General features: G+C 40.0%; 1 protein-coding gene across 9 annotated transcripts in view; it reads left to right on the forward strand.

The window, feature by feature from the left end:
• The window catches only part of TEC (tec protein tyrosine kinase), a 143,567-nt gene extending 121,638 nt beyond the window's left edge, over positions 1-21,929 (forward strand). For all 9 annotated transcript variants that reach the window (XM_075566910.1, XM_075566881.1, XM_075566900.1 and 6 more), the window contains 5 exons: positions 3,230-3,446; positions 7,434-7,498; positions 9,986-10,104; positions 12,885-13,042; positions 21,377-21,929. In XM_075566910.1, coding sequence (XP_075423025.1) covers positions 3,230-3,446; positions 7,434-7,498; positions 9,986-10,104; positions 12,885-13,042; positions 21,377-21,448 — 631 coding nt within the window. In that variant the 3' untranslated portion in view covers positions 21,449-21,929. The remainder of the gene's footprint in view (positions 1-3,229; positions 3,447-7,433; positions 7,499-9,985; positions 10,105-12,884; positions 13,043-21,376) is intronic.
• Positions 21,930-25,999: the final 4,070 nt, after the last annotated feature.

The following is a 25,999-nucleotide window of genomic DNA, read 5'->3' on the forward strand; positions in this document are numbered from 1 at the left end:
TATAGGATCTGCACCCACACCAGTGACTATTATTACGGAGTGCTTTTTGTTCTTTTTTTTCTATGATATATATATATATATATATATATATATATATATATATGTCATGTGAAAAAGAAAGTACACCCTCTTTGAATTCCATGGTTTTACATATCAGGACATAATAACAATCATCTGTTCCTTAGCAGGTCTTAAAATTAGGTAAATACAACCTCAGATGAACAAAAACACATGACATATTACACCGTGTCATGATTTATTTAACAAAAATAAAGCCAAAATGGAGAAGCTATGTGTGAAAAACTAAGTACACCCTTACTGCTTCCATAGGAATTACGATGCTAAGTAGCAGACAGGTGCTGCTAATCAAATGCCCTTGATTAATTGATCATCAGCAAGTGTGACCACCTCTATAAAATCCGAAGTTTTAGCAGTTTGCTGGTCTGGAGCATTCAGGTGTGTGTTAACACAATGCCAAGGAGGAAAGACATCACCAATGATCTTAGAGAAGCAATTGTTCCTGCCCATCAATCTGGGAAGGGTTATAAGGCCATTTCCAAACAATTTAAAGTCCATTCTACAGTGAGAAAGATTATTCAAAATTGGAAAACATTCAAGACAGCTGCCAATCTTCCCAGGAGTGGACATCCCAGCAAATTCACCCCAAGGTCAGACCGTGCAATGCTCAGAGAAATTGCAAAATACCCAAGAGTTACATCTCAGACTCTACAGGCCTCAGTTAGCATGTTAAATGTTAAAGTTCACGACAGTACAATTAGAAAAAGACTGAACAAGTATGGTTTGTTTGGTAGGGTTGCCAGGAGAAAGCCTCTTCTCTCTAAAAAGATCATGGCAGCACTGATTAGGTTTGCAAAGTTGCATCTGAACAAACCACAAGGTTTCTGGAACAATGTCCTTTGGACAGACGAGGCCAAAGTGGAGATTTTTGGCCATAATGCACAGCGCCATGTTTGGCGAAAACCAAACACAGCATATCAGCACAAACACCTCATACCAGCTGTCAAGCACAGTGGTGGAGGGGTGATGATTTGGGATTGTTTTTGTAGCCACAGGACCTGGGAACCTTGCTGTCATTGAATCGACCATGAACTCCTCTGTATACCAAAGTATTCTAGAGTCAAATGTGAGGCCATCTGTCCGACAGCTAAAGCTTGGCTGAAATTGGGTCATGCAACAGGACAATGATCCCAAGCACACCAGCAAATCTACAACAGAATGGCTGAAAAAGAAAAGAATCAAGGTGTTGCAATGGCCCAGTCAAAATCCAGACCTCAACCCGATTGAAATGCTGTGGCTGGACCTTAAGAGAGCTGTGCATAAACAAATGCCCGCAAACCTCAATGAACTGAAGCAACGTTGTAAAGAAGATTGGGCCAAAATTCCTCCACAATGATGTGAGAGACTGATAAAGCCATATAGAAAACGATTACTTCAAGCTAAAGGTGGTTCTACAAGCTATTGAATCATAAGGTGTACTTGGTTTTTCACACATGGCTTCTCCATTTTGGCTTTATTTTTGTTAAATAAATCATGACACGGTGTAATATGTCATGTGTTGTTTTTCATCTGAGGTTGTATATACCTAATTTTAAGACCTGCTAAGGAACAGATGATTGTTATTATGTCCTGATATGTAAAACCATGGAATTCAAAGAGTGTGTACTTTCTTTTTCACATGATATATATGTATATATACAGGCAGTCCTCGCTTTACAACGCTTCGCTTTACAACGAATGGCTTATCCAACGCTATGCAATGCATACCTATATTCATTTTTACAACGCCAAAACGGCTTATCCAACGCTCTTACGACGCTTTGCAACGTTGTTTATGTGTATATAATATATATATTATATAATATATTATAATATATTATACTATATAATATATTATATTATTATATTTTATGTTATATTATATTTATATATATATATATATATATACTGTATATATATATATATATATATATATATATATATATATATAATACAGTATATACACTATATAATTTGTGTGTGCTGCATATCTTATTGCCTGCGTAAAATATTTTGTGTATTTTAGCATTAAAAATGCCTTCAGGAACGGAACCTTTCATTTAAACAGTGTTCCTGTGGGAAAACGTGTTTCGCTTTAAGACGTTTCGCTATCCAACGCCATTTTGAGTAATACATTGTGTCGGATAAATTAGGACTGCTTGTATATCCATAGTTATGCAGGTTCACAGATTTACAATAGAGGGAGGGTGGTTATATGCAAGCTGGTATATCTACAGTATTCGCCCCAAAGAAGCAGAAAAGTGCAAACTAAGGCCACGCGGCACCAAAAAAAGTAGCATACATACAATTAAGGTGCTCATAGCGCTGGCGACGGTCGCGGCGCGCCGTACTGCAAAGCAGACGGCTAAGGAAGAGACATCAAAATTTTTTTTTTTCTGGCGATGGCCGTGTCACGTGAGTGATTCAGCCAATGAGGACGAACCGCTCCTGGCCACGCCACCATGCCTCCGCCACGCCTCCTGTGCCCTGTCTCCCCCGTATAATCAAGATGCTGCAGGGTGACGTCACAGAATAGCGCTGCCGCCCTGCAGCTCTTGGTATAATCTCAGCTTTGGGCTCATTGTAAAGGCTGGGGAATGCCAGGTAATGTAGGGAATGTATGTGGTATATTTTAGAGTAACTCAAACAATCAGGAGATAATAAGGAAACCTGAGTTTATATAGAGAAAAGGTGACACTTTTATAACTGCATCCCATAAATGCAAGCACAGCTAGTTGTTCTCCTTAAACAAAGAAGCAATATGTTCATTGTGTTAATTTACTGTTAAAAAAAAACGGAAGTGCAAACTTAATTGTTGAATTGGTAGTCAAATTATATTAACATTAAATAGTATGTGAACAAACACAACTTAACATAGATTCCAGGAAACAGTATTTAAAAGGGGAAAAAAATCATTAGTTTGCCATTTTATTGATAGAGCCAAATTACAGCATGAATATAAAGGTACTATCGGTTTTAGTGACTGTCTACTTTTGAACACTTCTGTATATATTCTTGTTAGATTGAGGAGAGAGGGCACAAGATACAAAACCTTAACATTGTAATCATTATTGTTATTTGCTTATGAATATATCTATGTACATAGTGTGAGAGAGACATAATATTACATTACATATATCATTAAATTTACTGGATGTTCTTTTGTATCTAGGAAACTGACTCACCCCAAATTAGTCCAGCTGTATGGTGCTTGTACTCAACAGAGGCCAATTTACATAGTAACTGAATTCATGGAACATGGCTGCTTGCTGAATTTCCTTCGCCAGAAACGTGGACAGTTCAGTAGTGACAGTCTGCTCAGTATGTGCCAAGATGTGTGTGAGGGCATGAACTACTTGGAAGAGAACAAATTCCTCCATCGAGATCTGGTAAAATATATACAGTATCTATAAATACACACACACACACACACACACACACATATATATATATTGTCAACAGGGCCGGCTGGGATTTATGTTGGGCTCGGTGCAGTGGCATTTTGGCGGGGCCTCTAACCTTCTCCAGAGCGGCATCTCCTCCTGCTATGTCGCCTCTCCGCGTCATGCGGACGCAGTGTCATGTGACGTATTGTATTGTATGTCTTTATTTATATAGCGCCATTAATGTACATAGCGCTTCACAGTAGTAATACACGTGGTAATCAAATAAATAATATATAATATAAATACTGTAACAGGTCATGGGAATAAGTGCTTTAGACATAAAAGTAACATTAAGGAAGAGGGGTCCCTGCTCCGAAGAGCTTACAGTCTAATTGGTAGGTAGGGAGAACGTACAGAGAAAGTACAGAGAAAGTAGGAGGGAATTCAGGTAACGCGTCTGCAGGGGGGCAAGCTTTATGTATCATTTGTCCAGTATAATCCACAGTGCTGAGAATGGGTAGAAGTGCGGCGCAACTGCGCATGTCTGAAGAAAGGCTCCCGGATGTCTTGTTCCAAAAAACTTTATTAACACACACCAGGGCTACACCAGCATCTCCCCCTCAACGCGTTTCACCCTTACGCAGAGGGCTTCGTCTTGGAGTGGGGAGAAGTGGTGACAGCCTCTTAAATACCTAAAAGCCCGCGAAAGCGGCATTAAAACTTTAACCCCTTCAGTGCTTTATGCCTATTAGCTAATATCAATGCTATTTAAAGTCTTAATGTCTGTGCAACTCACTTTAAACATATTTTATGCACGGAGAGCATCTTAAATATATATTCAGACATACACAATAGCAAAATGATAAGACTGTTTGGCTGCACATTCCAGGTGTATAAATGCAATAAAATGCTGTTGTCAACACTGCAAATTGAATATGCTCAACACTAGATTCACATTAAACCAGGTTATACACCTATAAGTCAATCATACAAATAGGGGCTTCCTAATGCTTTAATTTAAACACATTTATTAACCCATGACTTATAGACCGGTGAATGAAGGGAAGGCAGGTAAGGGAAGAAAGGGGAAACAAGGGTGGAAAGTGGGTCAACGTGGAGGGGGAGGGGGGGTGGAGGGGGGGGGAAAGGGGGGGAGGGGAGGGAGGGGAAAAGGGTAGGGATAAAGGAAGAGACAGTGCGGAGACTAGATCAGAAATACACACTAGACGTTCTGTTCTAGAGAGGACTGTAATATATACATATATGCATTCCACATATGACACTCCTAAATATATATCTCTTAAAGAAAACTAGTGACCCTGTTCAGCTCTCCCACGCTTACCCCAGTGTCTTTTATCTACTGACCTGCCTCACACTGAAGCGCTTGACAGACTTTCTGCATCTAATCCACAGTGCTATTCATATGCTTCTTTAAGCAAGTGCCTTAAGGTGGGTCTTAAAGGTGGATAGAGAGGGTGCTAGTTGGGTATTGAGGGGAAGGGCACTCCAGAGGTGCGGGGCAGTAAGTGAGAAAGGTTCAAGGTGGGAGAGGGCTCCAGACACAAAGGGGGCAGAAAGAAGACATCCCTGAGAGGAACGCAAGAGTCGAGATGGTGCATAACGAGAAACCAGGGCTGAGATGTATGGAGGAGCAGAAGAGTGTAAAGCTTCAAAAGTGAGGAGGAGAATTGAGTGCGAGACGCGGGATTTGATCGGAAGCCAGGAGAGGGATCTCAGGAGGGGAGACGCGGAGACAGATTTAGGAAAGAGTACAGTGATTCTGGCAGCAGCACTCAGGATAGATTGTAGGGGAGACAGGTGAGAGGCAGGAAGGCCGGACAGCAGGAGGTGACAGTGATCAAGACGGGAGAGAACGAGGGCCTGAGCCAGAGCTCCAGCAGTCGAGCAACAGAGAAACGGGTGTATCTTAGTGATATTGCGGAGGAATAAGCGACAGGTCTCAGAAACTTTCTAAATGTGAGAGGAGAATGTGAGAGATGCGTCGAGTGTGACCCCTAAGCAGCGTGCTTGGGCTACTGGGTGAATGATCGTACTTCCAACAGTAATGTGGAAGAAGGGAATAGGGCCAGGTTAGGGAGGAAGCATGAGGAGCTCTGTTCTTGCCATGTTGAGCCTAAGGCGGCGGAGGGCCATCCAGGAGGACATAGCAGAGAGACATTCAGAAACCCTGACCTGTACAGCAGGTGTAAGGTCGGGTGTTGAAGAGTAAATCTGTGTGCCGTCAGCATAGAGGTGACATTTAAACCCAAGAGATGTTATTAGGTCACCTGAGAGAGTGTGTACAGAGAAAAGAGAAGAGGTCCACCCAAGGCAGAGCCCGGGGTACCCCCACAGGGAGATCAATAGAGGAGGAGGAGGTGTTAGCCGAAGAGACACTAAAAGCACGATGGGAGAGGTAAGAGGAGATCCAGGATAGAGCTCTGCCACGAACACCAAGAGTATGGAGAATGTGAAGGAGAAGAGGGTTGTCCACGGCATCAAATGCGGCAGAGAGGTCGAGCAACATGAGCAGAATGCAACGACCTCTGTCCTTGGCAGCATGGACAGTCATGGGGACGCAGTGTCATGTGACATCACGTTGTCATGGTGACGTGTCGTCACATCATTGCAGGAGGAGATGCCGCTCCCGAGAGAAGGTAAGAGGCACTTTCAGAGGCCCCGCGCTCTTCCCCGGCAATCAGTTTAAATGTTGTGGGGAAGAGTGCAGGGCATCTGTAAGGCCTGGGACATGGTAGCACAGACCCCGCTGAGCCGCGCTGAGCAGATGAACTTACCCCCTTCATCTGTAATCAGCGCGGCTTTAGTATCCCTTTCCACATGCGTGCGGAGGCTAAGCAAATTGAAGGAGACAGCCAGATTTAAAATTTCGGCGCAGAGGGGAGCGGAGGAGCGGTTACGTGACAGCAACCATCCAATGGGAACGAGGGACTAGCCCCGCCTTCCGCCACGCTTCCGCTCCGCCTCTGTCATGCCTTCACCCCACCCCCAAAGCGCGCTCACTGCCTCGGCTGCCAGGACGCAAAAAAGCACCAGCTTGAGCAGGCGAGGCAGAGCAGGAGCACAGTTCAGCGTGGCTCGAGGCACCATGCCGCGGCCTAAGTGCAGGGCTCGGTGCAGTGACACCGATCGCACTGCCATCAAGCCGGCCCTATAGGTGCATACTATACTGTACTCCATACTGAAACAAGAATATCACTATACTATGCATTATTAAAATGGACTATGAATCAATGCTGACAATAGTTTGGAGTTACTTGTTTTTTTTTTTTAAAGGTTATAATCTGGATTATGATTGGATTTAAATTTACAGGGTCACTGCCTTAGAAATCCATATGCTATATTACTTTTCTATTTTCTCCCAGTGCTTGTCAGAGGTTGCAGGACATAGTTGGCCTTTGCAGTATTGATTGGGGTAGAATAATTGTTGTCCTGAAGCAGCTCATACTTGTTCAAACTTTGATTTGTTATGTTCCCCCATCTATTTGAAAAAACAAGTAATTGTGTCATTATGGATCCTACAGTACATGCGCAACACATCACATATACTGTAAGAGAAGGTCACTAAACTAATGACGAATTGGCCATGTACGCAGGTACATGAGTAATTGTCCATGTTATTCACAAGGTTGGACTGTTAGTGGCCCTTAGGAAACAAGCAACGGATCCTACATACTGTAGTAGAAATAATGGATACCAAAGTAGTCAGAGAAAATACTGTAGACTTATGGTAATCAAGATGGTTTATTTTTGGTAGAGTCCAAAAGTGGATCAAAAACTTACCTTAGAACTTGTACTCTACTTCAAAATGGCCATAGTGAGTATTATGCCCAGTTACCATTCAAAGGGTTTAATCCCGGGTGCGTATAAAGCACGTTACAAATGCAGTGCCCTTGAATTTTTAAATATGGTAAAGAAATGAAGACCACAACTTTTAGACTCAATATGTATAAATGATGTTTCTTTTCGCAGGCTACCAGGAACTGTTTAGTAAATGAGGCCGTCGTAGTAAAAGTGTCGGATTTTGGAATGACAAGGTAAGAAATGACTGATATATTATCTGGAAATGGTTGGGCTCTAAAGTGCAGTTAGATCATTATTATAATGATTTTATTTAGAGAATTAGTTCCACAGTACACCATTTTTTTTTATTAATGAGCTAAATTAGTCTACTGACACTGGTCTAGTTAAAAAAGCTTAGAATCCTTTTCCTGGTATCTGACATCATTCACATGTTTAGAATACTGTACGTAGATTCATACACATTTCAAAAGGTATCTAGCAAAAAATAACAAAATAAGTATTTTTAGAATCATTTTTTAAGTTGTCTTTTATTACTTGAAATTCAGGATTTGTTATAGTTCCCTTATCTTGTCACTTTTTTCTTACTGCTTATTAAATGCCCCCATCTCCCCTCTCCTTTCCCTTTTGTACTAGGTGCACTGACACACACAGGGCCGCTTTATACGTTAGGCCGACTAGGCACAGTGCCTAGGGCCTACGAACCTTTTAGGGCCTACAAACCTTTTAGGGCCTACAAACCTTTTAGGGCCAACGAACCTTTTAGGGCCTACGAACCTTTTAGGGCCTACGAACCTTTTAGGGCCTACAATATTTCACTTGAAAAAATACCTAAACAAAAATAAATAAATCACAAAATAAGAGAAAACAGCCAATTTTAATTTAAAATGCCTTCGAAGTATCGATACCTTTAAATATCGAAACAAAAGTATCGATGCCAAATATCGATAGTATCGAAAGAAACAAGCAAATGATTAAATTAGCATAAAAATGAGTACAAATATCAGACACACAGGCCTCTAGAAATAAAAGTGCCTAAGGCCTACGAAGGTCTTAAAACGGCCCTGGACACACAGGGATAATGTTGATTACAAGTAATAAAACTATAAACAAAGAGCATGAAGATTACAGAGCAAGGGCGTTTTCACATTCATGTTTGTCAATTATTACTATTATCACTAATGGGGTCCCCTGGATATTTTTACTGATCACTTTTTGTTTGTGACCAGTGTGAAGCAGTATCATATGTAGTTGTTTAGATACGCATCACTCATTTTAAAGGTGTGCAACAACATAAATGATCAAATAACACGTCAATATGGAAGTATAATTTAATAAGCCGTTCTATATAGAGAAAGGTAAAATGCTGAGTATTATGGGCACCTTTTGAAACATCAATAATTGGATGAATTGTTTGTGTTACCAGAGAAGCATAAAGCAGGGATGAACACGCCAGGCCAGAATGTTTTGCTAACCAAAATAGTAACATTGCTCAGACAGCCTGTTAGTTGTTGGAGGAACCTTTAGAGAGAAGGGAATAGTGATTGATGACAAAACCCTTTAAAAGGGGGGTTTATTGGGATGGTAAAGTTAATATTTTTTTGTTTCTGGGTCTACCATTCTAACAATGCTACTTTAAAGATACTTTGGTGGTGCGGCACCATCATAATACAGGCGTACCCCGGTTTAAGGACACTCACTTTAAGTACACTCGCGAGTAAGTACATCTCGCTCAATAGGCAAATGGCAGCTCACGCATGCGCCTGTCAGCACGTCCTGAACAGCAATACCGGCTCCCTACCTGTACCGAAGCTGTGCGCAAGCGGGGAGACTATAGAGCCTGTTACACATGCGTTATTTACATCAGTTATGCACGTATATGACGATTGCAGTACAGTACATGCATCGATAAGTGGGGAAAAGATAGTGCTTCACTTTAAGTACATTTTCACTTTACATACATGCTCCGGTCCCATTGCGTACGTTAATGCGGGGTATGCCTGTAATGTAAAGATACATTTTGTTGATGCATTACCCCAGGGCTGGCCAACTCCATCATCAAGGGCCACCAACAGGTCAGGTTTTAAGCCCTTGAGGACTGGAGTTGAACACCCCTGCATTACACCATTTTCTGTTTGCTCCTATGTCCAATGTAAAAAAGAGCTTCCTACATTTGAGGCACATTTTTAGTTCGTGTAGTCTATGCCACAGATTTGATGACACTAACGATGCACAATGTCTCCAAATTTGCCTTAATACTTCATCCTCGTTCAATACATTTTACACCAGGTGAAAATCATTGCCTGAACATAACTGACATTTGCATGGGTCTCTGCGTGGCTGTTTGGCAAACAATAAATCTAAGACAGGTTGGGTGGAAGGAGCTTCCCAAGTTTGTAGATAATACGTTTTAATGCGTTTTATCACAATGGCAATGCCAGTTTCATAAGCTAGAGACAATTTTACTGTATAGCAGTGATTCCCAACTACAGTCCTCAGGGAACCCCAGCAGGTCAGGTCTTAAGGATATCCCTGCTCCAGCACAGGTGGGTCAATCAGCGGCTCAGTCATTTTGATTGACCCACCTGTGCTGAAGCAGGGATATCCTTAAGACCTGACCTGTTGGGGTTCCCTGAGGACTGGAGTTGGGAAACACTGCTGCAGAGTATCGTGTTTGAGTATATGCTATTTTTTGCCAGTAATGTGTTGTTTTGTGTTCTAAGGTATGTGCTTGACAACGAGTACACAAGTTCTTCTGGGGCTAAATTTCCTGTAAAGTGGTCTCCACCAGAAGTTTTCAATTACAGCAAGTTCAGCAGTAAATCAGATGTCTGGTCATTTGGTAAGACCATCTTTAATGCTTATTTAATATACAGATCATTTAGACATATATATCTACATGTATTTGTAAGTGGCTCAGTGGAAGCTTCAAGTTCAATTATTGCTCCTTGTCTAAACCACTAAAACTTAAATTGTAATTCTTATGAGACTTAGCGGCCTATTCTAGTAGCGCTGAAGTTGTCATTGTCAAACTGCAAGGTTTGTCATTTTTAGAAGTAGCAGAATGAAATGTCAGGAAAAAGCCCCTATTCTCTATTGCAAAACGCTTCTAAAAAACCCTGCATAGTTTAACAGCCAAAACGCCCGGATTGTACTTGCTTTTGGAGCAGAATGACCAAAGATGGTGCTAACTCCATCCCCAGTCTGACTTATGGGTTTTGCTCCCTGAGCCAAACCTATATTTCAAGCTCTGGGTGTAACTCGCATATCAACCTCACCATCTTTGAGGTGGCGTGAAAAAAATGCATTTTTTTTTAAGCGGTTTGTATAAGGGAGCTACTAGAATAGTAGTTTTAGTCAAATAATGCGAATTGGAGGCTTTTTGACAAACCGATAAGATTGGCAGAGCCAGCATGAAATCACCACTAGAAAAGCCTTTTGGACACGAATTGGACCTGCGATAAGGGCTTACAGAATATCAACGCATGCCAATACACTTCGTAAGGATACCTTAGAAGCGGTTTGGCACACTTTGGAGCTACTAGAAAAGTCCTCTAAACTTCTTATGCCAGTACAATTCTATATACACAAACACAATACCAATGTACATTCTTTTAACTCCCCCCTTTTTTATTTAAACTTTCAAAAAAAGTCTCAAATCCTTTGACATTATCTCCTTATTTCTACATTTAGTTTAGTTGTATTTTGTAATAATACCAATAATGTACAACAAATTGCCAATTTTAGTTAATCGGCAGCTCACGTTCAGCGTTGAATAAAGCTATTGATCGTCTCTTGTTAAAAATAAATGCTAAATAAAAATAATTTTCAATTCTTCATCTTTTGTTTTTTATCTTTTGTCTTCATAATGCCCGCCCTTCCTCTCCCTCTGATAACAACCGAAGGGCTTGGGATGGTGCGGCCCTTACTGTATATACAGTAAGGCCTGTCACTGTTGAATATCACATGTATGGAACATGGTTCATGTGATAAAGCAACCAATCAGATGGCGTGTTTTACCACGTTTTTTAATGCTTTTACTGATAATATCAGACAGTGGGGAACATTTTGTCCCATGGTAGGTCATCATCCAGGCCTTATATGGAATCAATGATATACTGTGGGTAAAAATGTGATGAGGGCCATCCATAATAAAGACAGAAGATGATGAAAAGAGGATTTTTTAGACCTCTGAATTAATTTTTTGTTTTAATTTTTTTGTTTACATTTTGTGTGGGGTTAGGGAGGGCTGCCAAGTATATATATATATTTTTTTTTTTACATTATTGGTATTTTTGGGAGGCTTTTTTATGGTTGGGCATTGGTCCTTTGGATTACTACCTTGGAATAGTTCCTGGGGGTCATGGAGAAGCTCAACATGGATGGGGTAATTGGTCTTTTTATTGATTATTCCCTGGAGTGCCTTTTGAGGCTCTCCATAAAGAGGGCCTAGGTAGTCTTACTGGCACTCAAGCTGTAGTGACCCCAATATATAATATAGAAATGTTTAATGCATATGTGTATACAACCAAGAGGTATCAAAATGACCAAGACAAAGACCAATAGTAAAATTGGAAGATTAAATTAAGAAATTAGCAACATGTCGAAGAGAGGCTTACAAGCGCAGTACCTTTTAAATCATTGGGGAAGCTTTTACCCAAGAGTGGATCAAAAAGTGCTGAAGATGATATATATATATATATATACAGTGGTCGACAAATCACCAAAAAATCTACTCGCTGAACAAAAAAATCTACTCGCCACCTAGTACCACACGTGTGCTGCTTGGGCCAATAGGAGCTCGCCACGATGTTAAATCCACTCGCCCGGGGCGTGCAAATGTATAGGTTTGTCGAACACTGGTATATATATAGATATATATATAACTTTTTTCTATATTAGTTAAAATATTTTATAGCCGTGACCTACAGACCTATTAGCCAAGTTTGGAAAATAGGCCAGTAGCAATTTTTAGATTGAGGGCAGCTAGGTGTGTTGGGGTGGAGATAGTGGGGTGAGTGAAGGAGGTAATTTTACTCTGCAAAGTATACTGAATAGTGCCCTTACTTCAAAACCGGGCTTCTTTAGTAACGTGTTGGCTAAAAAACGAAAAGCCTGCCCACCACATCAGGGCGAATAAGAAACAGGCAGGTTCTAAGTAATTTTATATGTTTACCTTTTCTCACTTAAAACAGCAGTTTTTGGGGGGATTTTTTAAAATAATCTCCATTGGGGCATCCCCCAGAGCTGGGGATCCTCTGATTACCGAGATATTTACACACAAAAAACTGTATGGCTGCGGGATCACCAATAGAAAGTCACAATGTGATCTCCTGATGACGCTGTAAGTGCAACGTTCCGTTAGCTGGTGGAAAGAGCCTAGCCCCAAGGCCATATTGTGTCCGCCGGGCAAGTAATCTTGCCCTGTAGACAAAACTGCTTCCAGATGTAGTATACGAAATTTGAACCAATAGCCGCTGCTTACATTAAAATAAATGTTGCCAGTGAAATGAAAACTAAAATAAGTAAAGCCATTTATCCTCTCAGTAATATTCCCCTTCAAATGGGTATTGATGGTTATTGAAGGGGAAATAAATAAATAATGTTATTTTTCTTTCCCAGGTGTTTTAATGTGGGAAGTATTCACAGAGGGTAAGATGCCCTTTGAGACGTATTCAAACTATGAAGTTGTAACCAAGATTACCGACGGAGTCAGACTGTATCGGCCAAAATTGGCAACAAATAAAATATACGAGATCATGAATGCATGTTGGCATGAGGTATGTCTGCAGATCATTTACAGGTTGTTCACATCTATTTAAAGTGGACTATATGGGATTGCAGGCAATAGTCTATAGCAGGGCTGGCCAACTCCAGTCCTCAAGGGCCACCAACAGGTCAAGTTTTAAGAATATCTCAGCTTCAGCACAGGTGGCTCAATCAGTGGCTCGGTCAACGACAGTTGCTCATGACAGTGATATGTTTTATAGGTTCAATATGATGGACACATATAACAATTTTAAAACATTTTTTAACGTTTATCTGGGAAGTGTTGGCAAAAATGATAACCTCAAATCAGCAGTGGATTTTGCTGCCCTTGCTACTGTGTTAGTCTCCATTTACACGTCCCCCTTTCCTTTAGGTGTTTCTACAGGGAAGGACCAACCATAGGTTTGGTTACCTTTATTACTGGAGCAGAGCCCATAGTGTTGACTATTACCTCTCTCCCCCTATACCTATTTAGGCCCAGATCCACAATTGGGTGCTAAGCTTTGGCACGCCTTTATCCGCCTCGACATATGATTGGGAGTAAAGGCATGCTAAAGCTTAGAATCCTTTCCTGGATCCGAGCCTTAAACATATCACTGTCATTTGTTCGATTTGGTGATACTCGATGCTGCATTACCATCACTGTCTATGCCATCGGGTTATGCTAAGCATTCATCTGGAATTACCCTAAAGGCCAAAGGGGGTTAGGCCAAATGCGTTATTTAAATGTTTTGTATACAGTATTTTATGTGGTGTTTTATGTGTAACCAATTGGTGTAAAATAATAGAACTTGCACTCAACCACTCTTAATAATTGTATCTGGTGTTCAGGTTCAGTACCTTCAGCAACAGGTACAATGTACAATACATATACAGTATCATACCAGCACTCACAAATAAAAACTTGCTAACTCAATGGGTAATTCCCCCTCAAAATGTCGTAAGAAATTCCAAAAAGGGTACGTTTACAAAAAAATCTATTTAATCAAACATCAAAGGCTAGCCTGAGGAAAGGGCAAGAAAGGCCTGAAACGCCAGTGTTTCTTTGAAATCCGTGTGGTGAATATGTACCTCTTATATTGTATATTTTTTACTTGCCATTATACTCTTTATGATTTACAGTATTTACTTTGTTTTCTATGATATTTGATTAAAAAGTTTTTTTTTTATAAACTTACCATTTTCGTAAGGTTTTTTTTGGGGGGAGGGGAATTACCCATTGAGTTAGCAAGTTTTTATTTTTCTATGAACGCCATATTGGTGACCACTTTGACTACAAAGGTGACAATACAGTTGTTATTGTTTGCATCGTTATGTTTTAACTATTGTTATCTACTCCGCATCAGCATTATTTCTGACTTTCTTATGTGTATATCACTGTTATACTGTATACAAAATCACTCTACATCACAATCTATCTACATCTTCTGCCTAGAGTGGGTGATACAAAGGGTGCAACATTGCATCTGTTCATCTTGATATTGCCATATAACACAGTTTATAGAATAATATTCAAATAGTTAATTTTGTGGGGGGGAAATTATTAGCATAAATATTTACGTATTGTACAAAAGAAAGCTTTTTCAGAGCAAAAATTGTTGTTCCATTCCAGATTTTTTTCACCGAGCATTTCTTAAATATGGTGACCTGCTTCTGAGCTGAAATGTCAGTTCTTATACTAAAAACAACATACAGTATCAAAATGTAATTAAGAGGCTCCAGTGTATTACTCAATTAAAATGTATGGCATATAGAAGCGGTGCGCATATTCACCGCGCCTGCGCCCCCCTTACCGCTTAAATATTAGACAAAAAACACAAAAACACAGCGCACAACGCTCATAGTGCATTAAAAGAAATATTATTCCAAACAATTAGTACAGGTAAGTATTGCGCGTACATCAAGGGAGAAAAAAAACAGCATGTCAGGGGTTAATGTTACCCATGCGCCAACCGGATCTCCCAGCAAGATATTGTCTGCGATGGTGGAGCAGCTTCCAGCCTCTTGGCCTTACAGTCACGAAACCTGGATAGTCCCTCTCTTAGAGATGGAAGTCCCAGCAGGCTCGAAATGGACAAAGGTAGTAACCGCTGTGGGTTAATCTCTCACGGTGGCTAGATGCACACTCGCAGCCCTCCGTTCCTCTGCTTCCGGATTTTTGACGTCACTCAGTGGCGACACCACAACTCGCGTCACGATCTCCTCACCAGTTGAGGGGAATAGGCTGGCCGTAGTAGGATGAATAATTCAATAGATATAGCGCATAAAAAGTCCTTTCCAACGCGTTTCGAAACCAGAAGGTTTCTTCATCAGGGATAATACATATTGATTCATAGGGCATTGAAATACCCCATGCTCACACCCGATTGGCCCGCGGCTCGAGTCCTCCAGCCAATGAAGTGAGAGCGGGGAGGAGTCAAATGACCTCACATGCAAATTCATTTGACCACTAAAAGCAGTATTGACAACATAAACATCTTTAATCAAACGGACAAAAATCAATTAAAACAAGTGCAAAATGACTCTAGAATGGAAAAAGAAAAAGAGGTTAAAATATGAATTATATAAAAAAACACAAACTTCATGTAAATTACACTCATGATAAATGAAAAACACATAGAAAATCAATGATTCTTGAAAAAGAAGCACGAAGCACTAGATGTAGTCAAAAACCGGACTAGGCAGTGATAAAATAATTATAGCAAGCATGGAAGGATCACAAATAGGAAAAAAGTTTTGGGAAGAAAATTTAAATCCCTCCTGTGAGCAGAAGTATATAATGAATATATTAATATAAGGACCAGATATCAATATCCTCATTGAGACCCCCCGGATACAGAGTATTAAGCCTATGTATCCAGAAGGTCTCCTGCCTGGACAGTTCTTTAACCCTATCCCTGCCCCTTCTGTTTCTAGGGACATGTTTAATACCCTTGAAAAGCAATGAGGATGGGTCCCTATTATGATGCAGAGCATAATGTTTGGAAAGACTATGTTTAATGAAGCCAATTTTTATATTGCGTATATGTTCTTGAATCCGCACTTTAAGGAGACGCTTAGTGCGCCCCACATACTGTAAGCCGCAAGGGCACTCGATTAGATAAACAATATGGTCTGAATTACAATAAATGAAGTCCATGACTTCAAAAACATCTCCAGTAGACTTACACGTATATACTTATTGGGATGGAGATATTTACAAACTGAACACTTTCCACATTGAAAATTCCCAACCGGTTTTGTATTGAGCCATCTTTTTTCCCCCACACATTTTTCTCTGATGTTAATATCACTCGGGGATAGAGTATTCTTAAGATTTTTAGCTTTCCTGTGTGTAAATTTCGGAAATTTAGAAATGTGGGACCCCAAAATCAGGTAATTTGACAAAATTGCCCAATGTTTTTTGACAATTCTTTCAATTTGCATTGTCATGGAGTTGAAATTAGTGATAAATGAAACATTACATTTCCCCTCATCATCATTTGAATTCTTTTGTTTGAGAATTAGCATCTGACATCTATCAAGTATTAGCATCTGGCTAATACTTTGGTATTAGCATCTGACTTCTATCAAGTTTTCTCACCCTATCTAGATCACTATTTAGTTTTTGCAAAGAATATCCCCTCTCCAAAAATCTGGAGAGAAGATCATTTCCCTGTATTTCAAAGTCCTCCTCCGAACTGCAGTTCTTTTTTAGCCTGTAAAACTGTCCACTAGGAATATTTTGGATCCATGTTTTTTTATGGTTGCTAGTAGCTAGCAATAAATTGTTGGAATCCACATCCTTAAAATGTGTTTTGGTTATCAGTTCCCCTTCATCTGTAGCTATCAATTTTAGATCTAAAAAAACTGATTTCCTTCTCATTTTCCAGATGAGTAAAGGACAGGTTTCTGGTATTGTTATTGATATATTTCATAAATTGGTCTACAGAGCATTGATCCCCATCCCATATGCACAGGATGTCGTCTATGAAACGACGCCAAATAATAATATTTTTTCTGAATGGGAAGTAGAGGAGGGGCCAGAGTTAAAGAAAAGGGACTACGAGAAGGATACATAACACCACCATATAAAGGGATATTTAACTTGTCCACGGTCATCCTTACAAATGATCAAAAAAGGTTATTCGATAGGGGCTTGACGTTCTCTCGTTCTTGCGGACTAAGCTCCTTCCAATTATATATGGATCTTCAGAAGTTTATGCGAAATCTCACTTTGAAGAGACCCTTCCTAAAAACTGATATGGAAAATAGCAAGGTGTCTTCTGAGACAATAGTCTCTATGGACACGCCTGTGCCTACTCAGACTGAGATTACAGATAATGAATCATTGTGCAGACATACTCATTTTAAGGGAAAATCCAAATTTTATCACGTACACTCGAAAGGTCATCATATAGAAACATTCTTCAATATGGTCAACAACGAATTTAATTCTTTAACAAATAATGTGAAATCTGGTGATATGAAACATAACCTCAGTAAAAAAAGAAAGTCTGGCTTTGAAGTTTTTGAACGAAAATAAAAATCTAATTATCAGACAAGCTGATAAGGTAGGAGGCGTCATTTTGCAAGATCGAAAAGAATATGAAGGAGAGGCTTTTCGACTCCTGAACGACGCCTCCTCCTACATGAGACTTAAGAAAGATCCAACTAGTGACTTTTTGAACAGCCTTAAGACACTCCTGGATCAGGCCCTAAATACCTATGTTATTACTAAAAATGAATTTGTCTTTCTTTATTCCACTTGTCCAAAAATCCAAATATTCTATCATCTCCCCAAAACGCACAAATTATTAACTAATCCCCCTGGTAGACCCATTATATCGGGAATTCAAAGTTTAACTGCAAATTTATCGCAATATGTTGATCATTTCCTCCAGCCTTATGTGGTTAAACTTCCCTCCCATCTAAGGGACTCCACCTCGGTATTGAATTTATTACAAGATCTCAAGTGAAAAGATTCATATAGATGGCTCACATGTGACGTGCAGGCCCTCTATACGAATATACCTCACCTAGAAGGTATGGCAGCCGTTGAATTTTTTCTATCAGGTGATTTGGAATTACATCCTCTTAATAGGAGGTTCATCTTGGATTCTATCCAATTCATTTTGAAACATAATTACTTCATGTTTCTGGACGAATTCTTCCTGCAGGTTTGCGGAACTGCTATGGGCACAAGATTTGCCCCCAGTTTCGCAAACCTGTATATGGGAAAATGGGAATTTCAATACATTTTGAATAATAACCCATTCAGAAAAAATATTATTATTTGGCGTCGTTTCATAGACGACATCCTGTGCATATGGGATGGGGATCAATGCTCTGTAGACCAATTTATGAAATATATCAATAACAATACCAGAAACCTGTCCTTTACTCATCTGGAAAATGAGAAGGAAATTAGTTTTTTAGATCTAAAATTGATAGCTACAGATGAAGGGGAACTGATAACCAAAACACATTTTAAGGATGTGGATTCCAACAATTTATTGCTAGCTACTAGCAACCATAAAAAAACATGGATCCAAAATATTCCTAGTGGACAGTTTTACAGGCTAAAAAAGAACTGCAGTTCAGAGAAGGACTTTGAAATACAGGCAAATGATCTTCTCTCCAGATTTTTGGAGAGGGGATATTCTTTGCAAAAACTAAATAGTGATCTAGATAGGGTGAGAAAACTTGATAGAAGTCAGATGCTAATACCAAAGAAAAAACAAAAGAATTCAAATGATGATGAGGGGAAATGTAATGTTTCATTTATCACTAATTTCAACTCCATGACAATGCAAATTGAAAGAATTGCCAAAAAACATTTGGCAATTCTGTCAAATGACCCGATTTTGGGGTCCCACATTTCAAAATTTCCAAAATTTATATACAGGAAAGCTAAAAATCTTAAGAATACTCTATCCCCGAGTGATATTAACATCAGAGAAAAATGTGTGGGGGAAAAAAGATGGCTCAATACAAAACCGGTTGGGAATTTTCAATGTGGTAAGTGTTCAGTTTGTAAATATCTCCATCCCAATAAGAATATACGTGTAAGTCTACTGGAGAGGTTTTTGAGGTCATGGACTTCATTTATTGTAATTCAGACCATATTGTTTATCTAATCGAGTGCCCTTGCGGCTTACAGTATGTGGGTTGCACTAAGCGTCCCCTTAAAGTGCGGATTCAAGAACATATACGCAATATAAAATTGGCTTTATTAAACATAGTCTTTCCAAACATTATGCTCTGCATCATAATATGGACCCATCCTCATTGCTTTTCAAGGGTATTAAACATGTCCCTAGAAACAGAAGGGGCGGGGATAGGGTTAAAGAACTGTCCATGCAGGAGACCTTCTGGATACATAGGCTTAATACTCTGTAGCCGGGGGGTCTCAATGAGGATATTGATATCTGGTCCTTATATTAATATTTTCAATATTTTCATTATATACTTCTGCTCACAGGAGGGATTTAAATTTTCTTCCCAAAACTTTTTTCCTATTTGTGATCTTTCCATGCTTGCTATAATTATTTTATCACTGCCTAGTCCGGTTTTTGACTACATCTAGTGCTTCATGCTTTTTTTTCAAGAATCATTGATTTTCTATGTGTTTTTCATGTATCATGAGTGTAATTTACATGCAGTTTGTGTTTTTTTATATAATTCATATTTTAACCTCTTTTTCTTTTTCCATTCTAGAGTCATTTTGCACTTGTTTTAATTGATTTTTGTCCGTTTGATTAAAGATGTTTATGTTGTCAATACTGCTTTTAGTGGTCAAATGAATTTGCATGTGAGGTCATTTGACTCCTCCCCGCTCTCACTTCATTGGCTGGAGGACTCGAGCCGCGGGCCAATCGGGTGTGAGCATGGGGTATTTCAATGCCCTATAAATCAATATGTATTATCCCTGATGAAGAAACCTTCTGGTTTCGAAACGTGTTGGAAAGGACTTTTTATGCGCTATATCTATTGAATTATTCATCCTACTACGGCCGGCCTGTTCCCCTCAACTGGTGAGGAGATCGTGACGCGAGTTGCGGTGTCGCCACTGAGTGACGTCAAAAATCCGGAAGCAGAGGAACGGAGGGCTGCGAGTTTGCACCTAGCCACCATGAGAGATTAGCCCACAGCGGTTACTACCTTCGTCCATTTCGAGCCTGCTGGGACTTCCATCTCTAAGAGAGGGACTATCCAGGTTTCGTGACTGTAAGGCCAAGAGGCTGGAAGCTGCTCTACCATCACAGACGACATCTTTCTGGGAGATCCGGTTGGTGCATGGGTAACATTAACCCCTGACATGCTGGTTTTTTTCTCCCTTGATGTACGCGCAATACTTACCTGTACTAATTGTTTGGAATAATATTTCTTTTAATGCACTATGAGCGTTGTGCGCTGTGTTTTTGTGTTTTTTGTCTAATATTTAGGGGGTGTTATTAGCCATCCCTGGTATTTACGGCTGCAGATGCTCCTCCATCAGTGTCTATAAGGTCACGTATTATTTAACCATATCATCACTTGTTTATCACCTCACCTATGTGATTGATTTTAGTTGCGCACTTTACTTTCACTCTGTATCACGCCCCCCTTACCTGCTGCCTCTGCGGTCGCGCCCCCTCACCTCGCCTCGCTTCGAATGATGTGTCAAATGACGCGGCGGGGTCATGTCACGTGACCCGCTGCATCATTTGACATCACGTATCCATGGTAACGGGCGTCATTTGATGCCGCATTGCCATGGAGACGCTTGGACAAGAAGCTGGTAAATAAGTCAAATTTACAGAGGCCTCGCGCTCTTAGCGCGGGACCTCTGTAACCGCCGCGCGGCCCGCACCCCCCCAATAATGTCTTGCACCACCCAGGTGTTTGCGCACCGTGGCATATAGAATAAGTGAAAATCAACTGCTTTAGTTTGTGTCAAATAAAAATACTTGTGACATTAATATTATGCATCATTTTGACTGTATAATCCAGGGGAGCGCAAACTTTTTGTGCTGCGCCCCCCTGTCTCTCTCCCCCCGGCTCTCGCGCCGCCCGCCCCGCCTACCTTCATCCACGTCAGATGACGCTGCGTGGGCGTGTGACGTCAGGTCACATGGTACCGCGGCGTCTATTGACGCTGCGTTGCCATGGCAATGCAACATAGCCGGCTGAATTCCGGTAATTAAACAGTTGCAGGGGCCTCACGCGATCCCCCGGCATTTAATTTAAATGCCTGGGGGAAGAGCGTGGGGCCTCTGCAACTGCCCGCGCCCCCCAGCACAATCTCCCGCCCCCCCTGGGGGTCACGCCCCCCACTTTGCGCACCGCTGGTATAATCTATATCTTACACTTTGTCATTCTAGAAACCAGAAGGTCGGCCCAGATTTTCGGACTTGCTCAATGCGATTGGACAGATACTAGAAGGAGAGTTCTAACATCGTCACATGAGAATCCCAGCACGTGGAAGATTTGACATTCCAGGAATGTTTTATATGATGGACGGGATCTCTGTATGAATAGAACCTTCGAAGCCAGAATGCCCATCTACATGAGAAACATAATACGTTTTGCTTCAGTGGATTGAACATGATGGTTTTTCAGATGATTTGGCACACAAAGAGGGAATTACTGTAAATCAACTCCTGAGCGGTCTTAATGATCATAGACTTACAATATGCGTGAAGCGCCGAAAACATAAATACTGGCAGTGATAAGTTTAAAAGCGTATCTACTTTCACAGACTGTTAAAAGTTTTAAAGGGGAGTCAGTTCTGTTTTTTGGTCCTAGAAAACATCAATCTTTTTTTTTTCCTCCTAAGTTCTTTGAAACTGTGGTGAAATCTTGTAATTGCTCACACGTGCCAAGCATATTTAAATTGTAATTTGTATATATCTAAAATATATTTATATTAAATAACAGATTTTCTTTGTTGTGAATCTAACAGACAAACGGAAAGCAAGATTGTTAAAACAAGACTTCCACTGATGAAATGCACAAAAGAGAAACACATCAGTCTCCCGGTTACAAATCTTAAAACATGGCATTACTTTCAATGGAATATTCTTTGCAAAACCTTGTGCTGGTTTTGGTAACTGTCAGTCATAATTTTTTGCATCAAGAGGCTTTGTTTGTCCATGGTACTTCTTAATATGATACCTTCCTTTGTCAGTTCTAAGGTTGGCATGCACAGTATTATGTGCAGATGTTTACTTAAGCAGTAGAAGTGGTGATACAGTGTTTTAGTAGGAAGTGGGTGGTAAGTATGCCATCAATAATGATCTAAGTAAGCGTTCTAAGCGCAAATTAATTGGAGCATAAACATATTGTAGTTTGTGTTTTATTTGTTTTGCATACTGTTATCTGAGACATGATGTACTGTACTTACAATTGCACTGACGTAATTGTTTATTCTCCTGTAGCTGTCAAAGGAAGAATTGGCTAATTTTTGAGACAACTGCACAGTCTTCAAGTGCTTACATGACCCTTTATTTATCAGGTCCATGTGCTTATTACTAGACCACCAGGTCTGTTTGCTCTTGTTCTGGCTATATCACTTTATCTGGTGTCCAGATTAGAAAATACTTAATACTGAAGGCCCCAGAATGTAGTAAAAAACAAAAAAGCTTTGGAGACTGAAAAAGGGCACTATAAGAGACAACCAGGGAGACAGATTTGGGGAAAATAAACTATGGCTTTTATTCAGCCCGTCACTTTAAACAATGCAAGTTAAGGAAACACACCAATAAATAAACATCCTATCCCTTTGTAAAGGCTAACTCATTTTCCCAGTCCCTATTAGCAGGGCCGAGAGGATAAGACTCTTTCCAACCTATCACCCCAAAGTCCAAAGAGCTACCTGTAAGCAGGGGGCCCGTTATGTCTGGGTCTGGGTTAGTGTCGGTTAGGGCCACCCTCTGGCAGGTTCCAGGGTCCGATGTGCCCTGGAATAGAGGTCTGCTTCCTGTGCTCAAGACAATGTCTCTTTCTGGCAACACAGTCCCTCTGTGCTCAAGAGATCTCCTGCACTTCAAGGAGGAGGCTTTTCTACCTGTCTGATGAGCCAGGTGGATACTGGTTAATTGTCTCTAGCTGCAATTAAGCAGCTCACTGCTGGATTCCTCAGACCAATACAGGCTTTCTATTGAAGCCCTTTCAGACAGGGGGTAATTCCCTGTTACACGCGCATACTAGTTTTCATCAAGATGTCAATTGAAGCCTGAGGCCCATATTCAATATGATGTGAGGCCTCTGAGCTCAGTTTAAATGATGTCTTCCTAGACATTGTGAAGCAGCTTCGCGGAATATTGAATAGGGTCATGAGAGAGAACAGAGTATATTCATATATAGTAGTTGTGGTTGGGAGCAACCTATTCAAACTAATTATGAGCAGTAGCACTATTTTTATTTAAAAATGTAAAGTAAACATCAATGTCGTGACAATGTTTTCTTATTTAATTTTTGGGGACATTTGAATTGAAAGCTCATCTTGTGTTACTGCTGCCCGTCCTTGGAAGATGTCGGAATATGTAGCTCATGTCAAGTTTCTTCAGTGGTGCTGCTTGGGGTGCTCCGTGATATTCAAGTTCAATCCTGTTTAATTAGAATAGCATTACACGGTAATTAATAATGACACCTTACAGAAATACATATTGGTCCTTTCACGCCACCATCAAAATTAAAACAAATAAAAAGCATAGGCAGCAGTGAACCCACTTGGATCTACAGTATTGGTGGTTAGCCAATCAAACTTATCTAAATCGATCTAATCACAATCTTGTACAACGGCTACAGAATTTGCTATTTCTGTTTTGCCCTTCAATCAACATTGTATGTATATGCCAGTCCTTCCTTGGGTGGAGATAAAGCCATATCTACTAAGTTTTGGTAAACTGTAAGGCACTTACAGCCTATTCACTTGAATTAACCATTACGATTTAGCACTGAATACAGTAATACAAACTGCCCCTTAATCCCTGTAGTGCAGTAGAAAGAATCAATTTTGTTTGTCTCCGGAATCCCACCCCGATGCACAGCTGTGGTGGCTCACGTGATTTATGGGTACTAAGCATTGTATAAATAAAAAACATATATATAGATGGAAATTATAGTGTTCTTATGAAATTGTCAACTTACAGTATGTGAAATAGTTCAGTTCCTCAATTTGAAACCATCGCTGGAAAAACTGTCATACGTTCTACCTACCGATAAAAAAACGGTCTTGTTAATTTTCTGTGAGCTATCAAACAATAGAACAATCTGTTTTTCTGAAATATAACTCCGCTTCTATTGAATATTAGAGGCATAACACTACATAACAAATGTATAAAATGGTATGAAAAATGGGGTTAATGCTAAAAGTAAAGGGCAGATAAACAACTTTTCTTTTAAGTCCTTTATTAAAATGCATTGCTGAATAAATAACATTTGCAAACTGGAGAAACCATGAAAGGAATATCAAAAATACCTTTAAAAATAAAAAATAAATCCACCAAAATTTTCCCAAATCTAAATGAATGAAAACACACTGAAATAAAACATTTCTTAACTTGTGTAATACTGTATAAGTATATATTATGCCCACTGGTACAATATTTTCTTACACAAATCTGGTTAAATATAGGTACAAATTACTGACAAGTACAGTACAACATTTGTATTTCCGGGAAACAAACATTTCATAAATCACGTCTCTTTACCATGATATACATAGTGACAGGAGGAAATGGAAAGTATTTCTTCACTGGTGGTGAAGTTATTGTACAGGCAGATTACCAGAGGAAAGTGTTAGAACACATACAATCATGAGAGGAAATGATACATAGTTAAGATAGCAAATAAAAAGAACACTTGTGAGCACATTCACGTTTCAGACAGGTCTGCAACACTGCTTCTTACCATTATCTCAGCCTACCATGCTTCCACTGCAGCTAGGAATTCTGGGAAATGACATGCAAAAGAGCAGACTGTATCACCTTTTTCTCCAAATGCATTTTAGCATGGACCCCTATAAATTTATGCTTGCCGTATTACACAGCTTTTCAGCATAGCCACTACACCTACTCACAGACAGCCGTTTCAACCTTTTGAATCTCATCAGTGGGAGGCTGGTTATACTGGCTTTGCAATTTGAAGCTGGGATAGGTTTTAACCAGACATTATATAAGTTATGATGGGTAAGAAAGTAGCAAAAACACTCCAGTTTTATAATATACTAGCTGTACCTGGCGTAACATATGCCGATCTAGCAGATTATTAATGAAATATGACTTTCTGTTCACCCCTCCCTGTAATGGATTGCTGTCTCTTGCTCCTCTTCCCCACCTTACTCTCACCTCCATCATGCCCTCCTCCTCGTTGCACTCTCTCCTCCCTTCTCTTTGCACTCCCTGCTTTACCTGTTTCTTCCTCCTACTCACCTTGCTGTCTCTCCTCCCTTCACTTTGAACTCCCTCCTGCCCAATGTGCACGCTGCTCTCTATTCCCTCTTCCTCATCATCCATCTGTCTACTCCTCTGCATGCTGTCTCTCTCTGTCTCCTCCCCTCCTTGCTCCTCTCCTTGAGGAGACATTCCGGTTGTTGTAGACATCCTTAGCCTTTTATATTTGTATGTATGTATATCTTTATTTATATAGCGTCATCCATGTACATAGCGCTTCACAGCCGTAATACACGTGATATAATAATATAACACATAGTGGGAATAAGCGCTTCTGACATGAAAGTAACAATAGGAAAGGGATATTTCACCTGTACCTGGTAGGCTATATACCTGGCACGTGACATCATAATAAGTCGCAAACATCCTTACAATATATATATATATTTATTTTTTTTAGATATAAACAAGTTTAGGAATCTAGGAATGAAAAAATAAAACATGAGGAAAAGAGGGGGATAGAGTACTATAACAAATAAGAAGTTACTGTTAGTGTGTCAGGTGCACATACTGTAGATCAGGTGAAGTATTTACCACAGTATATGAAAA

This window comes from Ascaphus truei, chromosome 1 (assembly GCF_040206685.1).
Source record: "Ascaphus truei isolate aAscTru1 chromosome 1, aAscTru1.hap1, whole genome shotgun sequence".
Lineage (NCBI taxonomy): Eukaryota > Metazoa > Chordata > Amphibia > Anura > Ascaphidae > Ascaphus > Ascaphus truei.